At 30.1% G+C, this 23,234-nt stretch overlaps 1 protein-coding gene and 1 long non-coding RNA gene across 3 annotated transcripts in view; one reads left to right on the top strand and one right to left on the bottom strand.

Annotated features, from left to right (window-relative positions):
* put (activin A receptor type 2 punt) overlaps positions 1 to 23,234 on the top strand; it is an 85,157-nt gene that overhangs the window by 1,020 nt on the left and 60,903 nt on the right. For both annotated transcript variants that reach the window (XR_010882852.1, XM_067287151.1), the window contains exon 2: positions 15,932 to 16,114. Coding sequence is in view for 1 of the 2 variants with exons in the window: in XM_067287151.1 (XP_067143252.1) it covers positions 15,932 to 16,114 (183 nt within the window). In the remaining variant the exon portion in view is untranslated. The remainder of the gene's footprint in view (positions 1 to 15,931; positions 16,115 to 23,234) is intronic.
* LOC136989116 (uncharacterized) overlaps positions 1 to 23,234 on the bottom strand; it is a 65,751-nt gene that overhangs the window by 39,722 nt on the left and 2,795 nt on the right. The window lies entirely within an intron of this gene.

Below are 23,234 nucleotides of genomic sequence, written 5' to 3'. Positions count from 1 at the left end.
AATTAACTTTATTAACCTGAAACCTAACTTTTATAACCAAACTTTATCAACACGTTCATCCCTTTCATCCCGGTGTTCTTTGAATATAGAAGTTTAACTTTATCTACTACAAAAACAAAGCATGTAGGTTATATGATACTTGTTTATAGGAAGCATTTTAAATTCAATTATTACAGTTTTTATGAGTTATATGATTTTGTTTATATTGTAAAATGAAGAAACCTTAAACTTTTGCCTTCTCATAATTCATTATTAAATTAGTGTTATTATTAGAATGTAAGCAGTAATATATATATATATAAAAAGCATTTTTTAATTTGCATATTTATTTCATGTAATTTAATAGTATGGTAGCTTCTCTGCAATAAATTTCTGTTCAGCAGAAAAGCTGGATGTGGTAAACATCTTTTGTGAATCACAATAATGATTTTTCTTTTATACATAAATAATTTTTTTTATAGTAAGACTATTGATCTCTTTGTTTTGGATTTTTTTTTTTATTTCAAAAATAAAAACATTTCATGAAATGATACATAAATATAAAATATATAATATAAATTTAAAGTCAAATATTTTATATTTGACTTTAAATTTAGAATACTTAAATTTGTGATAATACTATGTTGTGAATTTGTAAGATTTTATAAAATTTAAATATACTAATTTTATAGTTAGATCATATTTGATTTGATTTTTAAATTTAAAATATCGATGACATTTTCCAAATTTGTGCTAGATAAAATTATAATTATGAAGAACATAATTAATCTCTGAGTTATAAACTTGAATCATTCGATTCCAATTTATGAATGAAACATGATAATGATTAGAATGTCATATTGGAAAATATTCTATTCTGTAATAAAGGTGAAGTTTCAAAAACTTTATAGGAAAATCTTTTTAATAATTTACATCAAATGAATAAAGTTAAACTGTAGTATATAACGTTAGTGGTGAACTTTCTCTTTTGTTTTTTTCATTGCACACTGGTCATGTTATTTACTACACCCTGGTGTTGTGTTGTTGTTTATAGTATATAACTTTTAATTCTGAATTTCTTTATACTATAATAACTTATTATACTATAAATCAGCGGTTCCCAACCAGTGGTCTGCAAGAGCTAAAATATGGTTCGCAAAAGATTTAAAACTTTTATTCATTTTAAATTATTATTCCCACATTGATACAAACTGAATTTAATTTTTACTAAAAATGTTATGTTTTCTATTATAATAGTACTGTTAAAGCATGTTACTCTTGAGTTTAACGATTACTTATGTTAAAAGTTTTGATTAAAGTTTATTTCTAGATTGACACAGTTTATTTTTCTTAAACCTTGTGGTCCTTGCTAACAACAATGAAATCAAAGTGATCCCTGGTCAAAAAAAGGTTGGGAACCGCTGCTATAAATGAATGTATAAATGAGATCATTTTTCTCCAGAAAGTTTACAGAAAGTCCAATAAATTCTTTTAATTGTTCTTAACCACACAGTCATTTAAAAATAAAGCATTAGATATAATTTACTAAAACAAATAAAATTTTTATGAATTGATAGATACAACTGAAATGAATGTGTTACTGGAATAATTAATAACAAAGGTTATTGAAAAACATTATTATGTTGGGTTAAGTGAGATATACTCGGTTAACACCGATGGCTGTGTACTATGCCGGACCAAAGTCAAGGCATAGTAACCAAAACAAGACAAAAATTAAATAAGTGTGTCAATGTGTTTCTGTATTCAGGCATTTCCTAACAATATGACATTTCAATATAGTGGCCTTCTGTAGTGTGATGTATGTGTTTCTATTCAATTGTAATGTGCCCAGGCTTTTGTGTAGTGTGTGTGATATGACACCTGTAGCGGAGAGAACAACAGGTACAATAAGCACCCTATCCATCCTCCACAGATGCCTTATTTCCTGGGTGAGTTCTGTGTACTTGCTAATTTTTTTAGTGCATGCATTTTGTATATTGTGAGTGTTTGGAATGGATATGTCTATAATGTATGTGATTTTATTGTGTTTGTCAATGAGTGTGATGTCTGGTCTGTTGTGGTAAATTGTTTTATCTGTGATTATGGCTCTGTCGTAGTACATTTTGTGCGTGTTGTTTTCCAATACTGTCTGTGGAATGTATTTGTAGTATGGTTCGTGGATGTCTACTAATTTGTGTTTCTTTGCAAGCTCTTGGTGTATTATATTTGCTACTTGATTATGTCTATGTAAATAGTCTGTCTGTGCCAAGAGCTTGCAACCAGAGGTGATGTGTTGTATAGTTTCTGGCATGATATAACATTTTCTGCATGTGTCATTTGTGAGTGTTGTATCTTTGAGTATGTGTTTTCTGTAGTTTTTAGTATTTATGACCTGATCCTGTATGGCAATCATGAATCCTTCTGTCTCCCCAAAGAGGCATCCCCGAGCTAACCAGCTGTTTGACGCAGTTTTGTCAACAAAATCCTGGGCCAGATCATAAGGATGCCTACCATGGAGTGCCTTTCGAGCCCACGATTGCTTAATGGTGTCTATGCTTTTTATATGTTGTGTTGTGTCCATATTATGTGAGTGTAAGTTTAATGGTGTGTTATTCGAGTCTGCTAGAGTTACTGCTTTATGTAATTGTGATGTTTCTTGTTTTTTGTAGAAAAACTCTTGCAGTGACTGTATTTGTTTGTAGTGAAGGTTAACTATGTCAATCAGGCCACGTCCGCCATCTTTACGTGGAAGGGTTAATCTTTCTGTGGCGGATTTAGGATGATGTTGTTTATGCTTAGTAAGTGTTGTTCTTGTTTTCCTTTGGAGTTGCTCAAGATCTGTGTGAGTCCAATGTATAACTCCAAAAGGATATGTAAGTACTGGAATGACATATGTGTTTATTGCTTTAACTGTGTGTTTTGCATTTAACTGTGTTCTGAGAATAGCATTTAGCCTACTTTGGTATTCTTTAATTAATCTTTGCTTTATTTGTGTATGTTCTGTTAGTTTGGCCTGTTGGAATCCTAAATACTTGTAGAACTCGCCCTCTTCCATGGATTCAATAACGTCTCCATTTCCAAGCGCAAAATCTTCTTTCTTCAGGATTCCTTTTTCTATGTGAAGTGTTTTGCATTTATCTAGACCAAATTCCATTTGTATGTCCTTGGTGTATGAATGTGTGATTTGTAGGAGTTGATGAAGTTGTTTTTGTGTGGATGCATAAAGTTTTATGTCATCCATGTACATGAGATGTGACAGTGTATACTGTGTTGTTTTTTCATGCCTGATATTGTAGCCATATTGTGTGTTGTTTAACATGTTGGATAATGGATTCAAGGCTAGGCAGAACCAGAGAGGACTCAAGGAATCTCCTTGAAAAATTCTTCGCCTAATAAAAATTTGGTTTGTTTGTATGGAAGTGTTACTAACCCTGAGATGTAGTGTTGTTCTCCAGTGCTGCATAGTGTTTTGAAAGAATGCAATGAGTGATGGATGTATTTTGTACATGTGTAGAATATGTAGCAGCCAACTGTGTGGAACACTGTCGAATGCTTTTCTGTAGTCTATTTATTATTATTATAAGAAGTATACACAGCAAACAAGATATAAATGCTGGATTTAAAAAAAACAAAACCACAAGTCGAACACTTCCCAAGCGTTTAGGACTGTGTGATATATTTTCGAATGATGCGTGCAGATCCAAGTAAGGTGGCCTTTTGCAGCTGACAGATGGTGATTTTGTCAATATTTATGGTTTGCAAATGCCGGCCAAGGTCTTTTGGCACAGCCCCCAGTGTGCCAATAATCACTGGGACCACCTGTACTGGTTTGTGCCAGAGTCGTTGCAGTTCAGTTTTAAGGTCGTGATATCGGTTAAGTTTTTTCTGTTGTTTTTCATCAATTCGGCTGTCACCCGGTATGGCGACATCGATGATCCACACTTTTTCCTTCTCCACAATCGTGAGGTCTGGCGTATTATGTTCCAAAACTTTATCAGTCTGAATTCGGAAGTCCCAAAGTATTTTGGCAAATTCATTTTCAACTACTTTTTCGGGTTTATGGTCCCACCAGTTTTTTCCTACAGGTATATGGTAGTTGTGGCACAGATTCCAATGGATCATTTGGGCCACATAATTGTGTCTCTGTTTATAGTCTGTCTGTGCAATTTTTTTACAGCAGCTGAGGATATGATCAATAGTTTCATCAGCTTCTTTACACAGTCTGCAAGTTGGGTCATCAGCTGATTTTTCAATTTTGGTCTTAATTGCATTTGTTCTGATTGCTTGTTCCTGGGCTGCCAAAATCAGGCCTTCTGTCTCCTTCTTCAGTGCTCCATTAATAAGCCATAACCAGGTCTTTTCTTTATCAACTTTTCCTTCAATTTTGTCCAGGAACTGCCCATGTAACGCCTTGTTACGCCAGCTGTCAGCTCTAGCTTGTAATGCAGTTTTCTTGTACTGATTCTTTGTTTGCTGTGCTTTAAGGAGTTTTCTATTATTGACAGCAATCAGTGCAGGTTCCTTACTTTCCTTGACATATTCTGCCAGTGCATATTTTTCTTCTTCAACAGTTTGTTTTACTTGTAAAAGTCCTCTACCACCCAACTTTCTGGGCAAATACATCCGGTCTACATCGCTGCGGGGATGTAATGAACAGTAAATGGTCATGAGTTTTCTCGTTTTTCTGTCCAGATTGTCCAATTCCGCTTGTGTCCAGTTTATAATACCCGCAGTGTATCTTATGACAGGTATAGCCCAGGTATTTATGGCCTTGATGGTATTACCTCCATTGAGCTTGCTTTTAAGAATTTTTCTGACCCTATGAGTGTACTCTCTGCCAACCACAGTTTTCACCTGCCCGTGCCTGATGCTGTCCAGCTGCAGTATGCCCAGGTATTTATAGGCTTCTGGCTGATGGCACTTTATGGCTTGACCATTTGGCATATTTATACCCTCACTTTCAGTGATTTTGCCCCTCCTCAGTGCCACAGTTGCGCACTTGTCCAGTCCAAACTCCATCCTGATATCAGTGCTGAAGATTCGGACAGTGTTAGTCAAAGAGCAGATTTCAGCTTCACTTTTTCCGTAGAGCTTCAGGTCATCCATATAAAGCAGATGTGAAATTCTGTGAGATTTTTTTGATATTTGATAACCAAGGTTTGTTTGTTTTAAGATTGCTGACAGAGGAATCATGGCAATGATGAAAAGCAGTGGTGACAAGGAGTCTCCCTGAAAAATCCCTCGTTTGATGTTGACCAATCCATAGCTTTCATTTCCAACAAACAGTTCAGTCTTCCAGTACCGCATCATGTTTTCAATGAAGTTAACAACCTTTTTGCAAACCCCAATAGTGTCTAGGCACTTGATTATCCAGCTATGTGGGAGTGAGTCAAAAGCTTTTTTGTAGTCAATCCACGTCATGTGTAGATTAGTTTTTCGGCCTTTGCAGTTTTCCAGAATCATTTTGTCAATTAAAAGCTGATCTTTTGTGCCCCTACTTTTTCGTTTGTTGCCTTTCTGTTCATCTGGCAAAATGTCATTCTCTTCAAGATAATCTTGAATCCTATCAGCTATGATGCCAGTCAGTAATTTAAACATAGTGGGTAGACATGTGATTGGCCTATAGTTTCCAGGAGCTGTTCCCTTTACTGGATCTTTTTGTATCAAGTATGTTCTACCAATTGTTAACCATTCTCTGATATTTTCGTTTTGCAACATCTCGTTGAATTGCTGAGCTATTTTTCCATGCAGACAGGTCAAGTATTTAAGCCAAAATCCGTGCAGTTGATCATTGCCAGGTGAAGTCCAGTTCTTAACTTTTTTTACTCGTTTGTTAATCATTTCAGTTGTTATTTCCATCTGTTGCATTTTATTCTTTAAGAATTTTACTTCAAACTCCTTTATCCATCCAGAATTTTTATTATAGTCCTTCTCATTTTCCCAGAGTTCTTTTCAAAACTCAATTGTTGCAGCTTTCTCAGGTTGTTCAGCTACTCTGTCTATTGTTTTACTCAGACTCTGATAAAACCGTCTTTGGTCTGACTGAAATAGTTGGTTTTGTCTGTACTGGATGATCCTGGCCTCGTATTTTTCGATTTTTCTCGCTGTTGCTATAATTTGTTGTTTTACGATTTCCAGAGCTTCCTCAATTTTTCTGGTATTCAGCCAATACTTTCTAACCAGGTATTGCTTGATTTTATCATTCTTTAGTTTCTTTTCTTTCATATTTTTCAAATTACTCGCTTCCGATCGTAGATTTTTGATTTTCAACTCCAGCCTGACCTTCCATTTTGGTTTTCCATTTGATTTTCTTGGTGGCTGCACTGGTTTTAGGAGCCCCAGCTCTTCTGTTACTATCACTGCAGTACTGTAAGCAATCTGATTTGTCTGCTCAATGGATGTTATCTGGATAGTAGAAAGTGATGTATTCACGTCTTCATGATGGGTGCCAGGTATTTTCTAGGTATTGTTTTTAAAGGTGGAAGACACTTTCTTACTGCGTTTAATGCAGCATGAGCCAAAAATTTGAAATTTTAGCAAAAATACAATAGGCCTATTTATAATTGTTGTGTTTTTGCTAAAACAAAAATTTACACAATGTATGATTTGTTTTTAGTTACACTACTATTAAATTTTAAAGAACATCATAAATCTTGATAAAGAATAAAATAGTTTAAAAGCACTTTGGTAGTTTTATAGTAAAAGAATCAAACTATTTTTTAAATTAAAAAAAAAGAATGCTTGTACTAAAGATACTTTTTTTTTTTTTGAAAGCTAAACTTATGCAGGGATGCACTTTGCTTTCAGATCATGCAATGAATATATAGAAATAGAAATATCTTCTTTTTATAGTTTCATTTCTAGCAGGAACATCAATTCATAAGAATTATATATTTCAAAAGATTTATATAAAACTTATGACTTAAAAATGATAATGTGGAGTATATATTAAAGAATTTTGAGCTAGAATTAAAATTATCTGAGACTTTCAGATTTTTATAAGATTGAATCTTAAGTTTTAACATTTCATAATATTTTTTTAATAGGAAAATTCCAATGTAGTTAAGTTTTAAAAATAGGTCATACAGTTAACATTTTTTATATAATTGAAGAAACATTTTGTAACATTAATTTTAAAATTAGAAATATTCATATTAATTTTGTAATCATTATTAAAATTTAAAATCTAATAAGATGAAAATAAAATAACATAATAAATAAAATACAAAAATAAAATGTAAATACTGTATATTGGCAAAATTGTCAGTTTTATTATTTAAACATTTAAAAATTTACATAAATATCAGGGATGTAACCAGAAATTTCTGAATGTGAATCACCTGCTTTGCTGATGGCTTGGCATAGGTAGGTATACTATTATAAAAGCACAATAGCCCAAGACCACTAACAACACATTGAGTATAGGGACATGCTAGGAATTGCCTTATCAGTATTGCAGCTTCTTGCATGGCATATGCAATCCAGATTTAAAAACATTTATTAAATCAAAATATATCAAAGGTTACATGGGATATAAGTGTGAGAATACAGAGTAGGACCTAAAGTCCTACACCTAGAGAGTACAGTGGCACAAGGTCTACTATGTGGGAGTTACAACAGCACAAGGCCTACTATGTGAGGAAAGTCAAAAATACAATGCTAAGCTCGCGAAGCACAAAGTACACAGTCAATGGTTTGTGCATAATCATGAATATGGAGAGTCATGTAGAGCTCAATGTTCACGGTTCAGATGCTGGTTGTAGATATTACGACTTGATACATGTGACAATGGTCAACAAAAAAAAAAAAGTGCAGAATAAGAACAGGTATTAAATTTTATTCTTTTTCTTCATGACTATTCATGTAACCTAGTGTTTGAGTATGATGTGTATGTTTTCTGTTTCATTCATGAACTGCTTGTGACTTTATGCTGTTTTAAACTTGGAGGTGGCAGTGAGAGCCAGCAGAGAGTGAATGGTGGAAGAGCATTAGTATGGGGAAACACTATCCCTTTCTGCCCTATGTGGCTACATCCCTGTAATAGGAGAATCTCATTTAATTAAAGTTTCTTATTGCAAACGTATTCACATCAGGATTCCTCAAAGACCTAAATTTGTGTAGACTTATCAAACTGTTATTAGGAATATCACAATGACAACTTTGATGTTTAATAAGCAACTTTTATTACTTCTATGCATTTTGGTCACAAGACCCTCTTCGGTCACACATTGATATAATGGTAACTACAAACAGATGTTTTTAAAATTTTAATTAAATCTTTATATCCGAAGAAGCGGATAAAGGTGATGATGATGACGACGACATATCTGATTCTCTACATTTTAATTGCAAAGAAGTTGAGGAAATATCAAAATGCATCAAATGATACAAACAGCAAAGTGAAGCAGAATTTCCAAACTTCAAGACAATGCAACCTTGCAGTCACAAAGGGATGTGAAAAAATAGTTTAAAAAAAAAAAAAGTTTTTAAAATGTAATATGTACACATACATATAAAAACAAAATAACAGTTTTTTTTTACATTCTGTCAAAATTTAAAGTATGTGAGGTATTTTTTTTTTTAAGTTATATTCTTAGCTTTGATAAAATGTTTTCCAAAAGTTTTTGTAAAAAATAGGTTATAAGTTATGTATTGTGTTAATTAAAACTACATAAGTATTTCAAAATGTGTTTTAGTTATTGTTCCTAGAACTTTCTATAATTTGTCACCTCCCTGTTCCCAGACATGAGAAATTATTGAGTTTCTACTGGAGCAGATATCCTTAATGGCACTTTACAAACTATACTTGGAAAAATAAATGCTATACAAAGGGAATGTTTTTATAAAAAAAGATTGTATAAAAACATTCCCTTTTTTTTATAAATTTAACAGTACATGAAAATAGAATAATCCAGTATTCACCAAACCAATCACAATTCAATGTACACTTGTTCTATATCCATTTGATTCCTTTGAACTTCACAATCACTGCCAGTGTTAATGTGTTACTTTCCATAAAACATTTCACTAACAGCTTGTCATGATTGGTAACAGTAATCCAGCATAATAATGTAACTACTTTCCTAATGGTAGGCTTGATTATTCATATTGAAATTCCCAATAATGGACAAAGTGGACATAGAACAAACCAGTGGCGTGCCGTGAAATTTGATGATAGGGAAGCTGTGTTTCTGTAAGAAGCCGACTTTCAGGGGCAATCAATTAATTGCGCGTCAGGGCCCGTTCGTATTCGTTTGTTCGATAAGTCAGTAAAAACCGTACACTTCTTTAAATGTATTTTTAATAGATTATCTGACGTACTTAATAAATAAGAAAGTTCAATATAATTACCTCCATTATTAGATTCAATAAATTCCCTATGGCCCCTAAATGCCAATTCTTGCTTTGAGAAAAAACATATGACATCTATTAATTTAAATATATCTATTAATCGTAATTATCTTGTTATAATTTTCAATATTTATTTTATATTGTCTACCAATGTTAAATTCTATTCTGCTTTGATTTCCAAATTGCTTCAATTTTACGAAAGAATCGTCATTCATCATAAATTTTATCGTCAAAATGTCGAAATTTTTTTGTTGACGTATTTATATTTAATTTAGGCATTGGTCTTTCTCTTTTAATAATGTTTTCTTTTTCATTATACGGTCTTGAGCCAAAACTTTTTAAAATAAATTTTTGAATCACTAGCCACGATATAAGGGCTAAAATTAAAATTATCAGAAAAACTTACTTGGTAAAACAAAATGTGTGACGAATATACATACCTAGTACAAAAAATTCTTCAATTGTATGAATATACTTTTAAAGAAACTTATAATTAAATATAACTTTGTGAAGAAACGTACATAAAAATAAAATATTCTTTACTTTTTAAATCTTAAAACAATCCACTTAGTGAAATACTGTAGCTCCCTACGAGTGGCTAATGAATGGAATCAAAGACTGTCCAGGTAGGTGTGTGCGTGCCAAATCCCGAGGGTGCCGATACCGGTCAATGTCAAATGCCTCTTTTGTCGCATCACTAGTATATATCAAAGGACATGACAGGGTTGTTGTAGATTTTAAATGTTTCTCACCATAGCTGTAAAAATCTGAATATGTTAAACTTAACAGATTGTCCATCGTTCGTTTTCTAACTAATTGGTTTTAGGACCAAGTGTTCACGGAAATTTCCAAAATTTACAACTTTTTGGTCACTCTCATTGAACTGGAAAAATTTCTGTCTTTATTACATCTAATATTACGAAGAGAACAGACCCCACTGTACTCGGCAAGAGATTGGTTCAGTTAAGCTTCTGTTTAAGTAAAATTTCGGCTCTTACATCAGGGTTTTATTTATGTTTCTAATTCCCTAATCACTTAATTATTTAAGTAGAAATAAGTCGAAACCGGTTACTTTGTACTTGAATATCTGTAGTCTTGGGAAAGAAGTGGAAAGAAATTTTTATGATAACCGATACATAAATCGTAAATTTAAAGAAAATAAATTCTAGAGCTTTTTTTGCACCATTGTACGTCTCATTCATTAAATTTGGTTGTAAATGATGCTGCCAAAGTAACAGTTAATTTTTAACACTGTACTAGAATTGTACACGTTTTTTCTGCATCCCCTTACAGATGGGACATACTAAATCGTAATATCACCGGTTTAACACTGAAATCCGTAAGTAATATAAGATGGGAGAGCGGAATAAACACAGAATAAATATATCAAATATTTTAATGGATTTTTTTTAAAACTCCTGTCAACTATACAGAACTATCATAAAAACATGCCAGTAAATTCCTATCGGTTTGGTTAAGTTATAAATCTAGTCTAGGGTGGGCAACCTTTTTTATAACATGGGCCAGAATAAATTTTACGTTTTTTCCACGGGCCATAGTAGTTAATTGATGCCTTCTTGTGACTTGTAATTTTTTTAGTCTGCAAATATGAAATAAATAAATAAAAAGTTAATTACTACATTTATTTCTCTTATTGTTTTCGAAAATTACAAAGATTTGGAAAAATAACTATTAATTAGTTATTTTTCCAATTTAATAATCTATTAAAGATCTCGTGGGCCGGATAGAAACTTTTCGCCAGCCGTAGCTGGCCTGCGGGCTGGGGGTTGTCCGCCGTTGATCTAGTCTACTCATGATTCACATAATCGGGCAAGGGCAGCCGAATATCTAGCAGGCAGGCGGCTAATAGCCCACAACCGGTCCGGGATATAAAATTAGAAGCTTTATGTGTGTGTCGCTTCTACCAGCTAAACCGGGTGAAGTTGGTGCTCTGTAAAGTGCATGCGCCAATGCCTATAATCTGGCTGCTTGGAAGTTGACAGGCAGGCGGCTAACAGCTCAGAACCGGTCTGGGATATAAAATTAGATGCTTTATGTGTGTGTCGCTTCTACCAGCTAAACCGGGTGAAGTTGGTGCTCTGTAAACCGCATGTGCCAATGCCTATGTAATCTGGCTGATTGGAAACGGACCCGGTTTCGACACTCCTTCCGCCACTGAATTATTCGAATATACAATAGCAATCTTATCGTTTTTTCACATGTAGTATAGAAAGTTTGTAAAAGATACATAATGCAGTTATAATAAAATATTAATTTTAATTAATGCAAAGTACGTTAAAATATGAAAATTTATATTTTATAAAATACAAGGGAAGGCCATTGGAAGGTAGAATCAGCACTTCCATCGCTTCCAATGACGACACGTCACTGGAACAAACTGATCTTCAGGCAGCAATATCTTAAATATTTTATTCAGACATATAATGTCAGTTAACTTATTACTGAATTTATTAATTCCTATTTCTAATAAGATTTTCTTTTTAAGTTTATTACAAAAATAACTATTATTTTTTTCCAGATCAGATCTTTTCAGTTAAGAATTCAGGTCATTGCCCAACTAAAGCCAAATATTAATCAGGCTAGAAATGGCTATAATATTAATAATTTATAAGACAATTTGGCACTAGTGGACATAGTGCCGCAGTGATTCAGGCCTTTTGTTAATTTTGTTCTCTTTCTTCATTTTTAAAGGATGTATCTTTATTTATCTTTAGTTGAGAGTTTCAATAGTGAATTTGTGGTCATAAAACATGCAATGATAACAGTTTTACAATAGTGTTATTTATCAATTATTAATATAATACGATACAGGTCATGCTGCCTGTTGCAAAATTCACAATTTGTGAAAATTTTATTTATCTGGAGATTGGAGTGGTGAATAGACATAGCAGTCTGAAAAAAAATTTTTTTATCACAGAACATAAATTGACCTTGTTTGATACAGTTTTACTATTAATGAACAAAAGTAAACTCAGTCACAAAAACTCTACATGTTTTTTTTTGTCAGTAATCCTTTCTAGTTGGTACAAAAAGTAGCAGTAAGTGAAAAAGTAACCTGATGAATAACTTTGTTTTAGCAAATAACAATGTATTTGGCAAATGAATTGCAATTATGATTAAAAAAAAAGCCAGGGCGAGCCCTGCAATATCTGAGTTTCAATATTTGATAAGTCAATATGCATTATTTTTCCTATCTAAGTTGCTTCTGATCACTCTCTGTTAAATTTTCAATAGCTCTTAATTTTTATGGGGTATAAGTTGATAAAATTGAAAGGTTGTGCTTGTTAAAAACTGCCAATTTGTTTCACCAACATTACATTACATAGAAATTATGTAAATGAAAGAAATTCTTGAGAAAATGTGGAAAGATGGAAATATAGCCATTCTCTTAAAGAAAATATTAATGGATCATCATAAAGACATTACTAATAACAGAAAAGACATGATGTTAGTCCAATTAACTTTAAATGAATATGAACATGATTGGAATGAGACCAGAATAATACAATATGAAATGAAAAAATATTATTTTATCACAGAAATCCTTTTAAAATTACAGAAAGCGCAACATAATTAATGTTTAATTTATCAGAAAAGTAAAATTGTGTTTTATGATGAAATATTTTGCTAAAAAAGAAATAAATAAATGCATAATTTATATGCAATTTTATCAAAGCTGCCTATTTGTGAAGAATTCTTTAAAAATTATGATATATATACAGGCATTTACTACTAAATGTTTTTCCAGTAGAACATCTTTTGGTTTTTTAATATCCAAATTTTATAGAGCCCACATATCTCTTGATACAACTGACTGATGTTTATATAAGAATAATTTTTATTCATCCAAAATATTCAAAATTACATCTAACAAAACAATATGTGAGAAAAATCTCAAGTAACATTTCAAATAATTTTCTTTCTTTACTCTCTGTTCTATGGGTATTAAGAGGACCTTTTTCTGCCATGCCCATCATGGGTTTGGTTAAGCTTGCAATGTCAGAGAGGTGAAGGATTGTGTTTGACATATCTGGAACAGACCATTTCCTGAAAAATTCTTGTGGTTCACTTGGATATTGATCCTAGGTTCCCAGAGTGGTAGGTTGATGTGTCAACTGCCTCAGCCATTTGGTTATCAAATTTTGAAATATAATTTGTTAGAATGTTAGAATTAGGGATGGGACAATTGTCAAGTTAGCTAATTGATGATAAATGATTAATTGGGATTTTATAATCATTTAATTGTATGATTAATTGTATGTTCACTAATTGTTGTCATGTATTATTTTAAATGATGTGAAATTTCAGTTTTTTAAAAATTTAGTTTTTATAGAGCTTTTTTTTTTTGTAATTTAACCTAGATGTTTTAATATGGTTATCTATTTTCTTAGCAGTTCTGTACTAATGCCGTTTTGAGCAAATGGATGCAATGACTAATATTTCTGGTGTTGGTTTTTCCATTATTATTAATTGATAAATTAAGTGACTTACGTTGCAAATACTTCCAAATGCAATGTAATTAGCAACAAAATATTAAGTAATTAGCAATATAATAACAGTCTGTTTGTTAAAAAATTCCCCAATGTGAGTTGCATAACTTTCCCTGCTTCATCAGGAAAGTTTGCAGCATGCTCTTTTGTTGGACTCCATTCTTCAAAAGTTATATTGCTCCAGGATTCACCTCCCTTTATAGAAAAATTTTCTAGGACAAAATCAAAATCTACTAAATGTATATTTTATTTTATTTTTTGCTAGTAATTATTTGAAATTGTGTTTGATATCATTTGTTATGAGATTTTATTAAAAAGTAAATTATATATTATTAATTATTAAAAAAAGGCAAAAGACATAATTTAGTGAGTTTTAGAGGTTAGTTTTAAGAAATTGTAAATGGTAATGAAGAGTAAAATCTTCATTAAGTCTGACTTCTCTCAAGATAGAGCCATTTCCCATCCAAAATCCCATTTTCATCAAGGAAATTAGTACATTTAAGTTTTCTGGCCAATTTATAAATCTTAAGTAATTCTAAACTCTATCAAGCTCAGAGCTAGCAACATTGAACCAGTCCCTTCTATCTACTGCTCACTGTAAATTAGTAGGAAAAAAGAGAATTTTTGTTTTTCTAGGTCAGTGTTCTTACTTGGATAATTTAATTTTTATTTTCACATTTAGTGTAATTTCCTAAAATATTTGTTTTAATTCTTCAGCTTTTACAGAAAACTCTACAAAGAAAAAAAGGAGGCAGGAACTATGCAAGCAATGCTTGTAAATATTTTAATTCATTTTTAAAATGTTTTACTTCATGTTTTTTTTTTTTTTTTGCTACTTTAGTGGTTAGTCTAAACTCTATAATCATGGTTTAATGAGATTTTTTTGCTATTATTTTTCATTATTTTCAAACTACACTGTACTTTGTCTAAAAATCTTTAATTGTGTAAATAATTACACAAAAAAATTTAAATGCTTATTTCAGTTAGCCAGCTTTATTTACAGCAAGTAATGTTTTCATTCCTATTTTATAACATCTTTAGCTTCACAAAATAGAAATAGGAATGAAAATGTTAAACTTGCTGTAAATAAAGTTGATTACCTGAAGTAAACATTTTAATTTTTTGTGATTATTATGGTGCCAGAAATGCAAGAGATGAAATTTTTGATTTCTTTATTTTTCCACGTTTTTATTCTGTTCAAGCAAATACAGATGTAAAATTTACAATTTCAGACGACTTATTAATGACGTAATATATTTCCTGTTGATTTGTTAACTTTGTGTGCTGTTTCAATATGTGGTATACTTGCTGAACCAATCAGTCTTATATATTGAGGATTACCTGTATTTGATAATCCTTTCCTAATACTTCACATATTTTCTTTAATTTTTATATCTGTTCTGTTTTCTACATTTTATATATGTTAACTTTTAAATATGTAAACATTTATTTGTATTCTTTACTAGTTATGTGCGTGGAAATTTATAAAAATGACCAAACATTTTAATATGTAATGTAGTAAAATTAGTTTGTTACACATACAAAGATGTTGCTTTTTTATTATAATAAAAATTGTGTTGATCTAATAAAATCATGAAAGTGATGCAGTGGCATTAATGACAGAAAAATAAAATGCATAGCAACTAGAGGTCACTTATTATGTTGCATTACCTATGAGTTTCAAAGATATTAAAACTTCAAGAAAGTGCATCTTACTTTCAAGTAAATATGGTAGTATTATATTAAACTGTATTACTTGTTCTATTGATATTTAACTATTTTATATAATTATAATTTAATAATGACAATTTTTTATATGCAGTTACTAATCTTAATATTTCATTACACATTTTATCACAAAAAGGAATTTTAATTCAAATTTTGTATTCCTTAAAGGTAATTTTCCAAAAACACAACAAAATAAAATATGTTTAAGTGACTTTAAATATAGAAATATATATATTTTTAATTTAACTTAAATATTGTAATGTTTTTGTGAATATTGCATTGTTATAAATACTGAATTTGTATATTTAAGATTAATTTGAAATTTAATGCAAATTTTAATTAAATTGTTCTTAAAATTACAGTTGTAACAACTGCTTCTGCTTCATTATATTGTGAATATTATAATGAAACACTTTGCAATAGTAATAGTCTTGGTCTAGGCTGTAATGGAACTGAGGAATGTAAACCTAATGAGGACATCAAAAAGAACTTGTGTTATATTTTATGGCAAAATAGCAGTGATGGACTTAGTATTAAACTCAAAGGTATAAAAATTTTTATTTTCTATGAATATTAAGAATAATAAAAATTGTTGATTATATTTGTTCTAATGTATAATAAATTTTTACTATAAATTTAAAACTTTATTTATGATCTAGGATATGTTTAATAATGAATATAATAAATCTGTCTTCAAATCCTTTTTTTAAGCTCTAGAAGAAATAGCAATAGCTTGGACAAACTTTTGCTATTTTAATATTAACTCAGAAGGTCTGTTGTGGGATGCACAATAGACCTTTTAATTTGATTCATTTAGCTCATAATTTGAATAATTATAATCTACAACATAGCAATTTAGTTATAATAATTGGTTACTATACAGGGTGTCCAAAAAGTTACTGTGCAGTGAGAAATTTGTAATGACATTAAAGTTTATATGTATAGTACTGCATACAAGACTTGTAAGTTGTCTGCAGTACCATACATGTAACTGGTCAAATGATACCGAATGAACAACTTTCAGGTTTTATATGCAATATGGTATGTATAACTTCAATGTCATTACAAAATTTTCACTACACAGTAACTTTTTGGATATCCTGTACTTGTGTACATTTTAAAAACAAATAAACATATGTAACTTGATATACCAAAATTAATTTTCTTTATTGTATTAACTTACAGAATGAAAATGATTTTATATTTGACAATTTTTGCTTATGTTGTTTAATTAATAATAATTAGTTTTATTTTCCCAGCTATTATATATATAACAAAGAGCGATTGGTCAAAAAATGGAAGTATGGCGATTTGTCAAAAAATGAGAGATTATAAATTTTTTTACATTTTTGGACTCTGGACCTTGAAATGTTGAGAAATGCAAAAAAATTCTAGGGAATTTCTGTATGTATGGACGTTAGTGTGTGAGTGTATGTATGTATGTGTGTGTGGAAGCAAGATTTTGTTCTCTCTTTTTGAAGCTTAATAACTCTTGTGCTTTTTGTTGAAAATTTCTGAAATTTTGCAGGGAGATTTGTGTATTAGGGGGATTGGTGATATTAAATTTTGGTGAGTAAAGGTTGAGGAGATGGTGAGATAAAGGGGGTTGTATGTATCTTCAGTAGGGTCAGACTTAATGATGATTTTACTCATTATTAGCATTTATAAAACCCACCCCATTCTCAAAATTAAGCTTTTTGCCATTTTATAATAGTTAAAAATATAAAAAGTTTTTTATAATAAAATATCATAACAGATGGTAGAATACAACCAACACTTACATGCCTTATATAAGGAAACTAGCAGCCTGGGATGCCCCCTAGTGGGCGTTCTAGCAGCAGTGGTGTCATTCCATGGTATAAATAATAAATTCCTATTACAAATAAAGATAATAATATACTGAATTTCTCATGCCATACTCTACTAAAGTGCAGTCAAAAATGCAAAAAACTGCATTTATTGTTATTTAAATATTGTTATGCAAAAAACTGAATTTATTGTTAATTTAAATAATAGCTAGGGGCATCTCTAGTGGCTGTTCTAGGCATACCATTACAGATAAACTGACACACGATCAATGGCTTATATTATTAGATACTGGGCATAACGGGTACCAAGTTGGCTTACAAAAGGTCCTAATCAATATACAGTCAAACCTGTTTTTATGCGCTCTTTTTATGTGCGATTTTTTTAATGCGAATTTTTAATTTGTGCGGTATAGTTGGCGACTAGTCTCGTGCGATTCGTCATGTCTTACGTTGACTTATTATAGCTAAATAAACTTATTATAGCATAAATGTACTTATTATAGTAATATTATTGTATGAATATGCGAAAAATGAAATAATTTACTTTTTAAGTCAACAAAACACCACCTGGACAAAAATATGTAAAACAGACGATAGACCAGACGATGCAGTCAAGTGCTGACATCTGTTGTCAATAAATTCTATTTCGTACGGTTTTGAGTTATTTTCTATGTGAGACTTTTTTTATGCGGTCCCTGTTGACCGCATAAAAAAAATATTTTTTAATTGTGTCGCGAAAACTATTATTTACAGCCATTCGTGAAGTTTCGTGAGATTTTTTTTAGTGCGTTTTTTTTAATGCGGTCCCTATCCCCCGCATAAAAACAAGTTTGACTGTATATATATATTATTATGAAATGCAAAGGACAAATAATTTTATTATCTAATTAAGTCTAAATAACAGTAAGAAAAACAAGTCTTTATTTTGGTATACAACTAAAGTTTCAATTATTAACAAAGTGATCGTTAAATATTTACAAGAACACAAATATATACTTCTTAATGATAATTTATTAACATTATCCATTAGACTGTGTATTTTTCCAAATTTACTTAAATAGAATATTCAAATGTTAATGGTTGACAAGATTGTTAGTTTGCAAATTTTAACAGCAGTAACAAACAAAAAGATAGCTAAGTTTTCTAGGAAAGTGTTAAAAATTATTATATAAAACTACTAATAAAAATATTAATTATAAGTAGAGGATTTTATTTTATTATAATAGTGTTTATTATGCAGTTCAAAAGAATTTGCTCTCTCTTTTTTAAGAATGAAGAGGAAGTGTTATTGTTGATGAAGATTTCTTAGGCATTCTCTCTCTTCATAGAGAGTTGAGATTACAAACAAGGTTTCAATCTTAATACAAAAAAGATTTTTTTTTTAAATTATAGAAAATGAAGAGGAAAGTTACAGCTAGTATATCTTAAATACATGGTCATTTAAATTTTAATTCTAAACTCAGGAAATGTCTTGTTAATTTCAAGAAAAAAACTTTTTTTAAGAACTAAGAATTTTTAAATTTTATAAAATCTATAAATAGTAATTTAGTTATTTTGGACATTTGTTAACACTTCAAATTTCAAATAAGACATTAAAATACTGCTTTTTTAGAGTCAAAGAAGAAATAAATACACTAAGTTTTAGATTTTTCAAGGGATTAATTTAAAAAAAAAATTATTAAACAGAAATGAAAATATAACTTTTCTTTCAATAATCCATATTTATTTAACAATGTCCTGCTATATTACAGTGAATTAGGCTTATACAGTATTTATTTATTTGTCTAATGTAGCCTGCTTTATCAATTTTTGTTATGTAAAAAAAATTGTTTTATAATTGCCATGAAAAATCCACAGATCTGCAAATATCATATTAAAATCTGTTGAAGATTTAAACTATAATCCTTGAATTGATAACACTTTTCAGAATTCGCTGTTTATTACAAATACTGTTGCCAGGTAGTATATAAGAAAATAGTAAAAACCATGTTCAAAATAGTCCAAAGTTTCATCCTAGTGCATGCAACTTTGTGCTACTTTGTGTCATTTAGTAATGACAAAATTTTGTGCCTTTCCTAATGTAATTATTTTCTCTTTCCATATGTAATTAAATGTGTTAAATTTTTGATAGGGATGCAATTGAAAAACTTCTTCAGCAATTTCATTTTTTAGTTGTGGACAATGATTTTAGTATACTTAGGTGGGAAATTTTCTTAAATGAGAACATTTAAGAAAATAGGAAAAATGTACACATCTCTTAAGGGAAAATAAATGGAAATTTTATAATTAAACTTCTTACAAGGGAACTTCTTAACCAAGTTTTACTGTATTGGTTTCCCAATATTTATGAACCTATGAAGCCCATCATCAGGGATAAAACTTATAAAATTGTGTAATGTTTTGTGTATTTACAGTTAATTAGATTTAATTAATGTGGTGATGAATATTTTGGATTTTAGTATTATATATGTTACGAACAGAGCTGGATGATATTTTTTTGAATAAAAGTATTTCAATTCTTATTTCAAATACTTTGGGAGTATTTGGTATTTTATTTGAAATATTTATGTATTTTCAAATTCTCATGATAAATACTTGATATTTAGTACTTTATTTGGTATTTGTAGTACTGATGTTTGTGTGCATTGAAATGTCTTTTTGATATGTTGTTATTGCATTAATGTGTATATTAGTTTATATTTTTAGCATTTGTTTTTATATTATTTTTAATTTCATAAAGGAGTAAAGTTTAGTCAATAAGATTTTCCTCAAAAAAACTGATATTTTATAACATCTGAACGATGTACAGCTTGTTTGATAATTCTTGGCTGGCTGTACCAAGCACAGTAAGCGGGGACCAATCTGTTTACCTAGTGAAGGGAATGGATTGATTCGTGATAATTTTAAGTTCTTTATTAATATGTACTGTACACATTTGTTTTAATGCTTTCCATCAATTAGTCCATTAAATCAGCAGTTTACTATAACTACATTATAAATGGAACTGTTTACATAAATTTTGAAATATAGAACATAATTTTATCTTCAATACTTTTTTAGATTAGCTTTTGGATAAAATTATATTCTTTATTTATGATGATTTGTGGCTCTAAAGTAATAAATGGCTTTAAAATTATTGCTGGAATAGATTTTTTTTTTTTTTGTTTTTAAGTATGTGCAATAATCCAGTTAAAGCTCAGTATATGAAGTAATATAATCTTTGAACATATGAAACACATAACATAAGAAACAACATGGCTAATTTAATAATTTGCATTGTATCTGTGTAATTCTTGATGAATTAACATTATGTCAACAGTCAGTATTGAAGCAAAATACAAATGAAAAGAAATTTAAACTTATAAAAATGCTTTTTTTAAATTTAAATTAATTTAAAAGTATTATAGAATCTGATTGATTTTTAAAATAGTGTTCCTAATGACCTCTATCTGGGTCTTTCATTGCATTCATCTGTATTATTGCCTTTTGTAACATTGATAAACATTTTCAGAACTTTGTTCCTGCTTCAGGTCTTTGAATTCAAATGTTTTTTAAAACAATTGAAACAATTATAATATCGAAGAATTGGAAAGTGCCAATTTTTATGGCATACATACTTTCTTTAATTTTAAACCTCTGGAATACATAAAATTTTTAGAATAAATAAATAAACGAATTAAATTGTCTATATCTATATAGCTATCACTAATCATTCACATCTCTTGTTTATTATACTGTCATCTTATGTAGTGATTAAAAATTTTCTTGGTCTTTCTTTCCGGGCTGGCACTTTTAAACTTTTATTTATTTTAATGTCACCAAATGATCGCCTAGATAATTGGGCTATAATAAATTTTGCTAATTTAATAATTAATTCCAAAAATAAGAATGAACAAATTAAACCAAGAAACAAGAACTCAGACATAAAATATATAACCTTCCCTTATATCAAAGGATTCTTCGAAGAAATAAATAGAGACCTTAACAGAGTGAATATAAAATTAGCTCCAACCTATGAAAAATTACAAAAAAGAATTGAAAAAATCAAACATGAACCAAGCGACAAGACAGTAGAGACATATAGTACAAAAAATGCAGTCTATTCAATACCACGTACATGCAAAAAACCAAAAAACTACATAGGTGAAACCAAAAGAAAGGTGGAAACTTATCTAAAAGAACACATTGCAGACCTGAAATATAGAAGAATAAATTCAGCTTTTTATGAACACTGTACAATAAATAAATGTAATATAAACAAAGATGAAGTAAAAATACTACACAACAAAACCAATTGGTATAAAAGGAAATTCGAAGAAAGTTATGAAATAATGAAAAGTCAAGCTAATAACATCAACAAAAGCTTAAGTGTAAAAATCCATGATAATTGGTTAAAATTATTATAATACTATTTATAATACTATCAACAAAAATAATCATGACAGTAATGATAATGGTAATTAGAATGTTTTAATAATAATTTTAAAAAAATTGATTTATAGTATAACCGTTTTTAGAGGCATCATTATGCCAACGAGATTAAAAAAGATTCTTTTAACACTGGTGTCAAGGGTATATGCTGGAGGAAGCTAGATGTCGAACCACAAAACCTCCATTGCAATAGTAATTTAAATCATAAATATATTTTAAAAAACTGCAACGATATTTTAACAATTTTAACTGTAAATATGTAATTTTAAACAAAATGTATAAGTACCAACACAAAGAAATTCCCGGATGTTATGATATGTCATAACTTATTATGATAAATCACTTGTAATATAAGAAATTTATAATATGTCTTATTGTGTAGCCAACGGATGAGGGGCCTTTGCCTGAAACGCATATTGGAGAAGATTTGGAAATAAAGATGATGTAAGAATGCCTTGTGTCCATTAATACACCTAGTCATGGGGGAAAAAACATAAAAGAAGGCACGGTCTCGGAATACGTAACTAAATTAATTTCAAGTAATTTGCTACTAGAGGTAGACATTAGGCACAATCTCTTAACTAAATTAATAATTATAATGTAAATAATTTATTAAATAATTTAGAACCATCTAGAAGAAAAGAACTGACCTGGGGCAGGGCTTGAACCTGCAACCTCCACTTGCCCTGTGGCGTGCTTGCCAGTTGCACCATTCACACACCAAGCAAGCCTTCATTTCCAGATGTATTTAAATTTGGATGTAACCTTATGCAGTTTATCACAGCACTGGCTTATATATATATATATATATATACACACACCTTGTCAGATAAAATATTAGCTGGCTGAGTGCTGTTGTGGAGTTTTACTTAGTTTATGGGCATAGGAATCGCCCCCCAGCTGGCATCGTGACTAACCACCTAAGGTTATATCTAAATTTAAATGCATCTGGAAATGAAGGCTTGCTCGGTGTCTGGATGGTGCAAGTGACAAGCACACTGCATGGCAAGCAGAGGTTGCAGGCAGGTCAGTTCTTTTCTTCCATATAGTTCTAAATTATTTAATAAATTATTTAAATTATAATTATTAATTTGGATAAGAGATGGCACCTAACATCTACCTCTAGTAGCAAATTACTTGGAATTAATTATTAAATTAGCAGAATTATAGTCCAAATAGGTGATTGTTTGGTGATGTTTCTATATACATATCGGGCTTTGTGATGTTTGTTATACATATTTATTTAATTTAACATTGTATTAGCATAAATTTTAGTCTTAATAGAGTTAGTTATTTTTAATGATACATTCAGTAGACAGTAAAAATATTACAGATTTATGTTTTAATTAGATTACTTTAGAGAGCTTTATTTGCCTGTGCAGTGGTATTTTTATTCTTGTAAATATTGTATTCACATTTGGAAAAT

This window comes from Centruroides vittatus, unplaced genomic scaffold (assembly GCF_030686945.1).
Source record: "Centruroides vittatus isolate TY-2023 unplaced genomic scaffold, ASM3068694v2 scaffold_435, whole genome shotgun sequence".
NCBI lineage: Eukaryota > Metazoa > Arthropoda > Arachnida > Scorpiones > Buthidae > Centruroides > Centruroides vittatus.
Note: the sequence above shows the minus strand (reverse complement) of the source record. Positions and strands in the feature narration are given on the sequence as shown.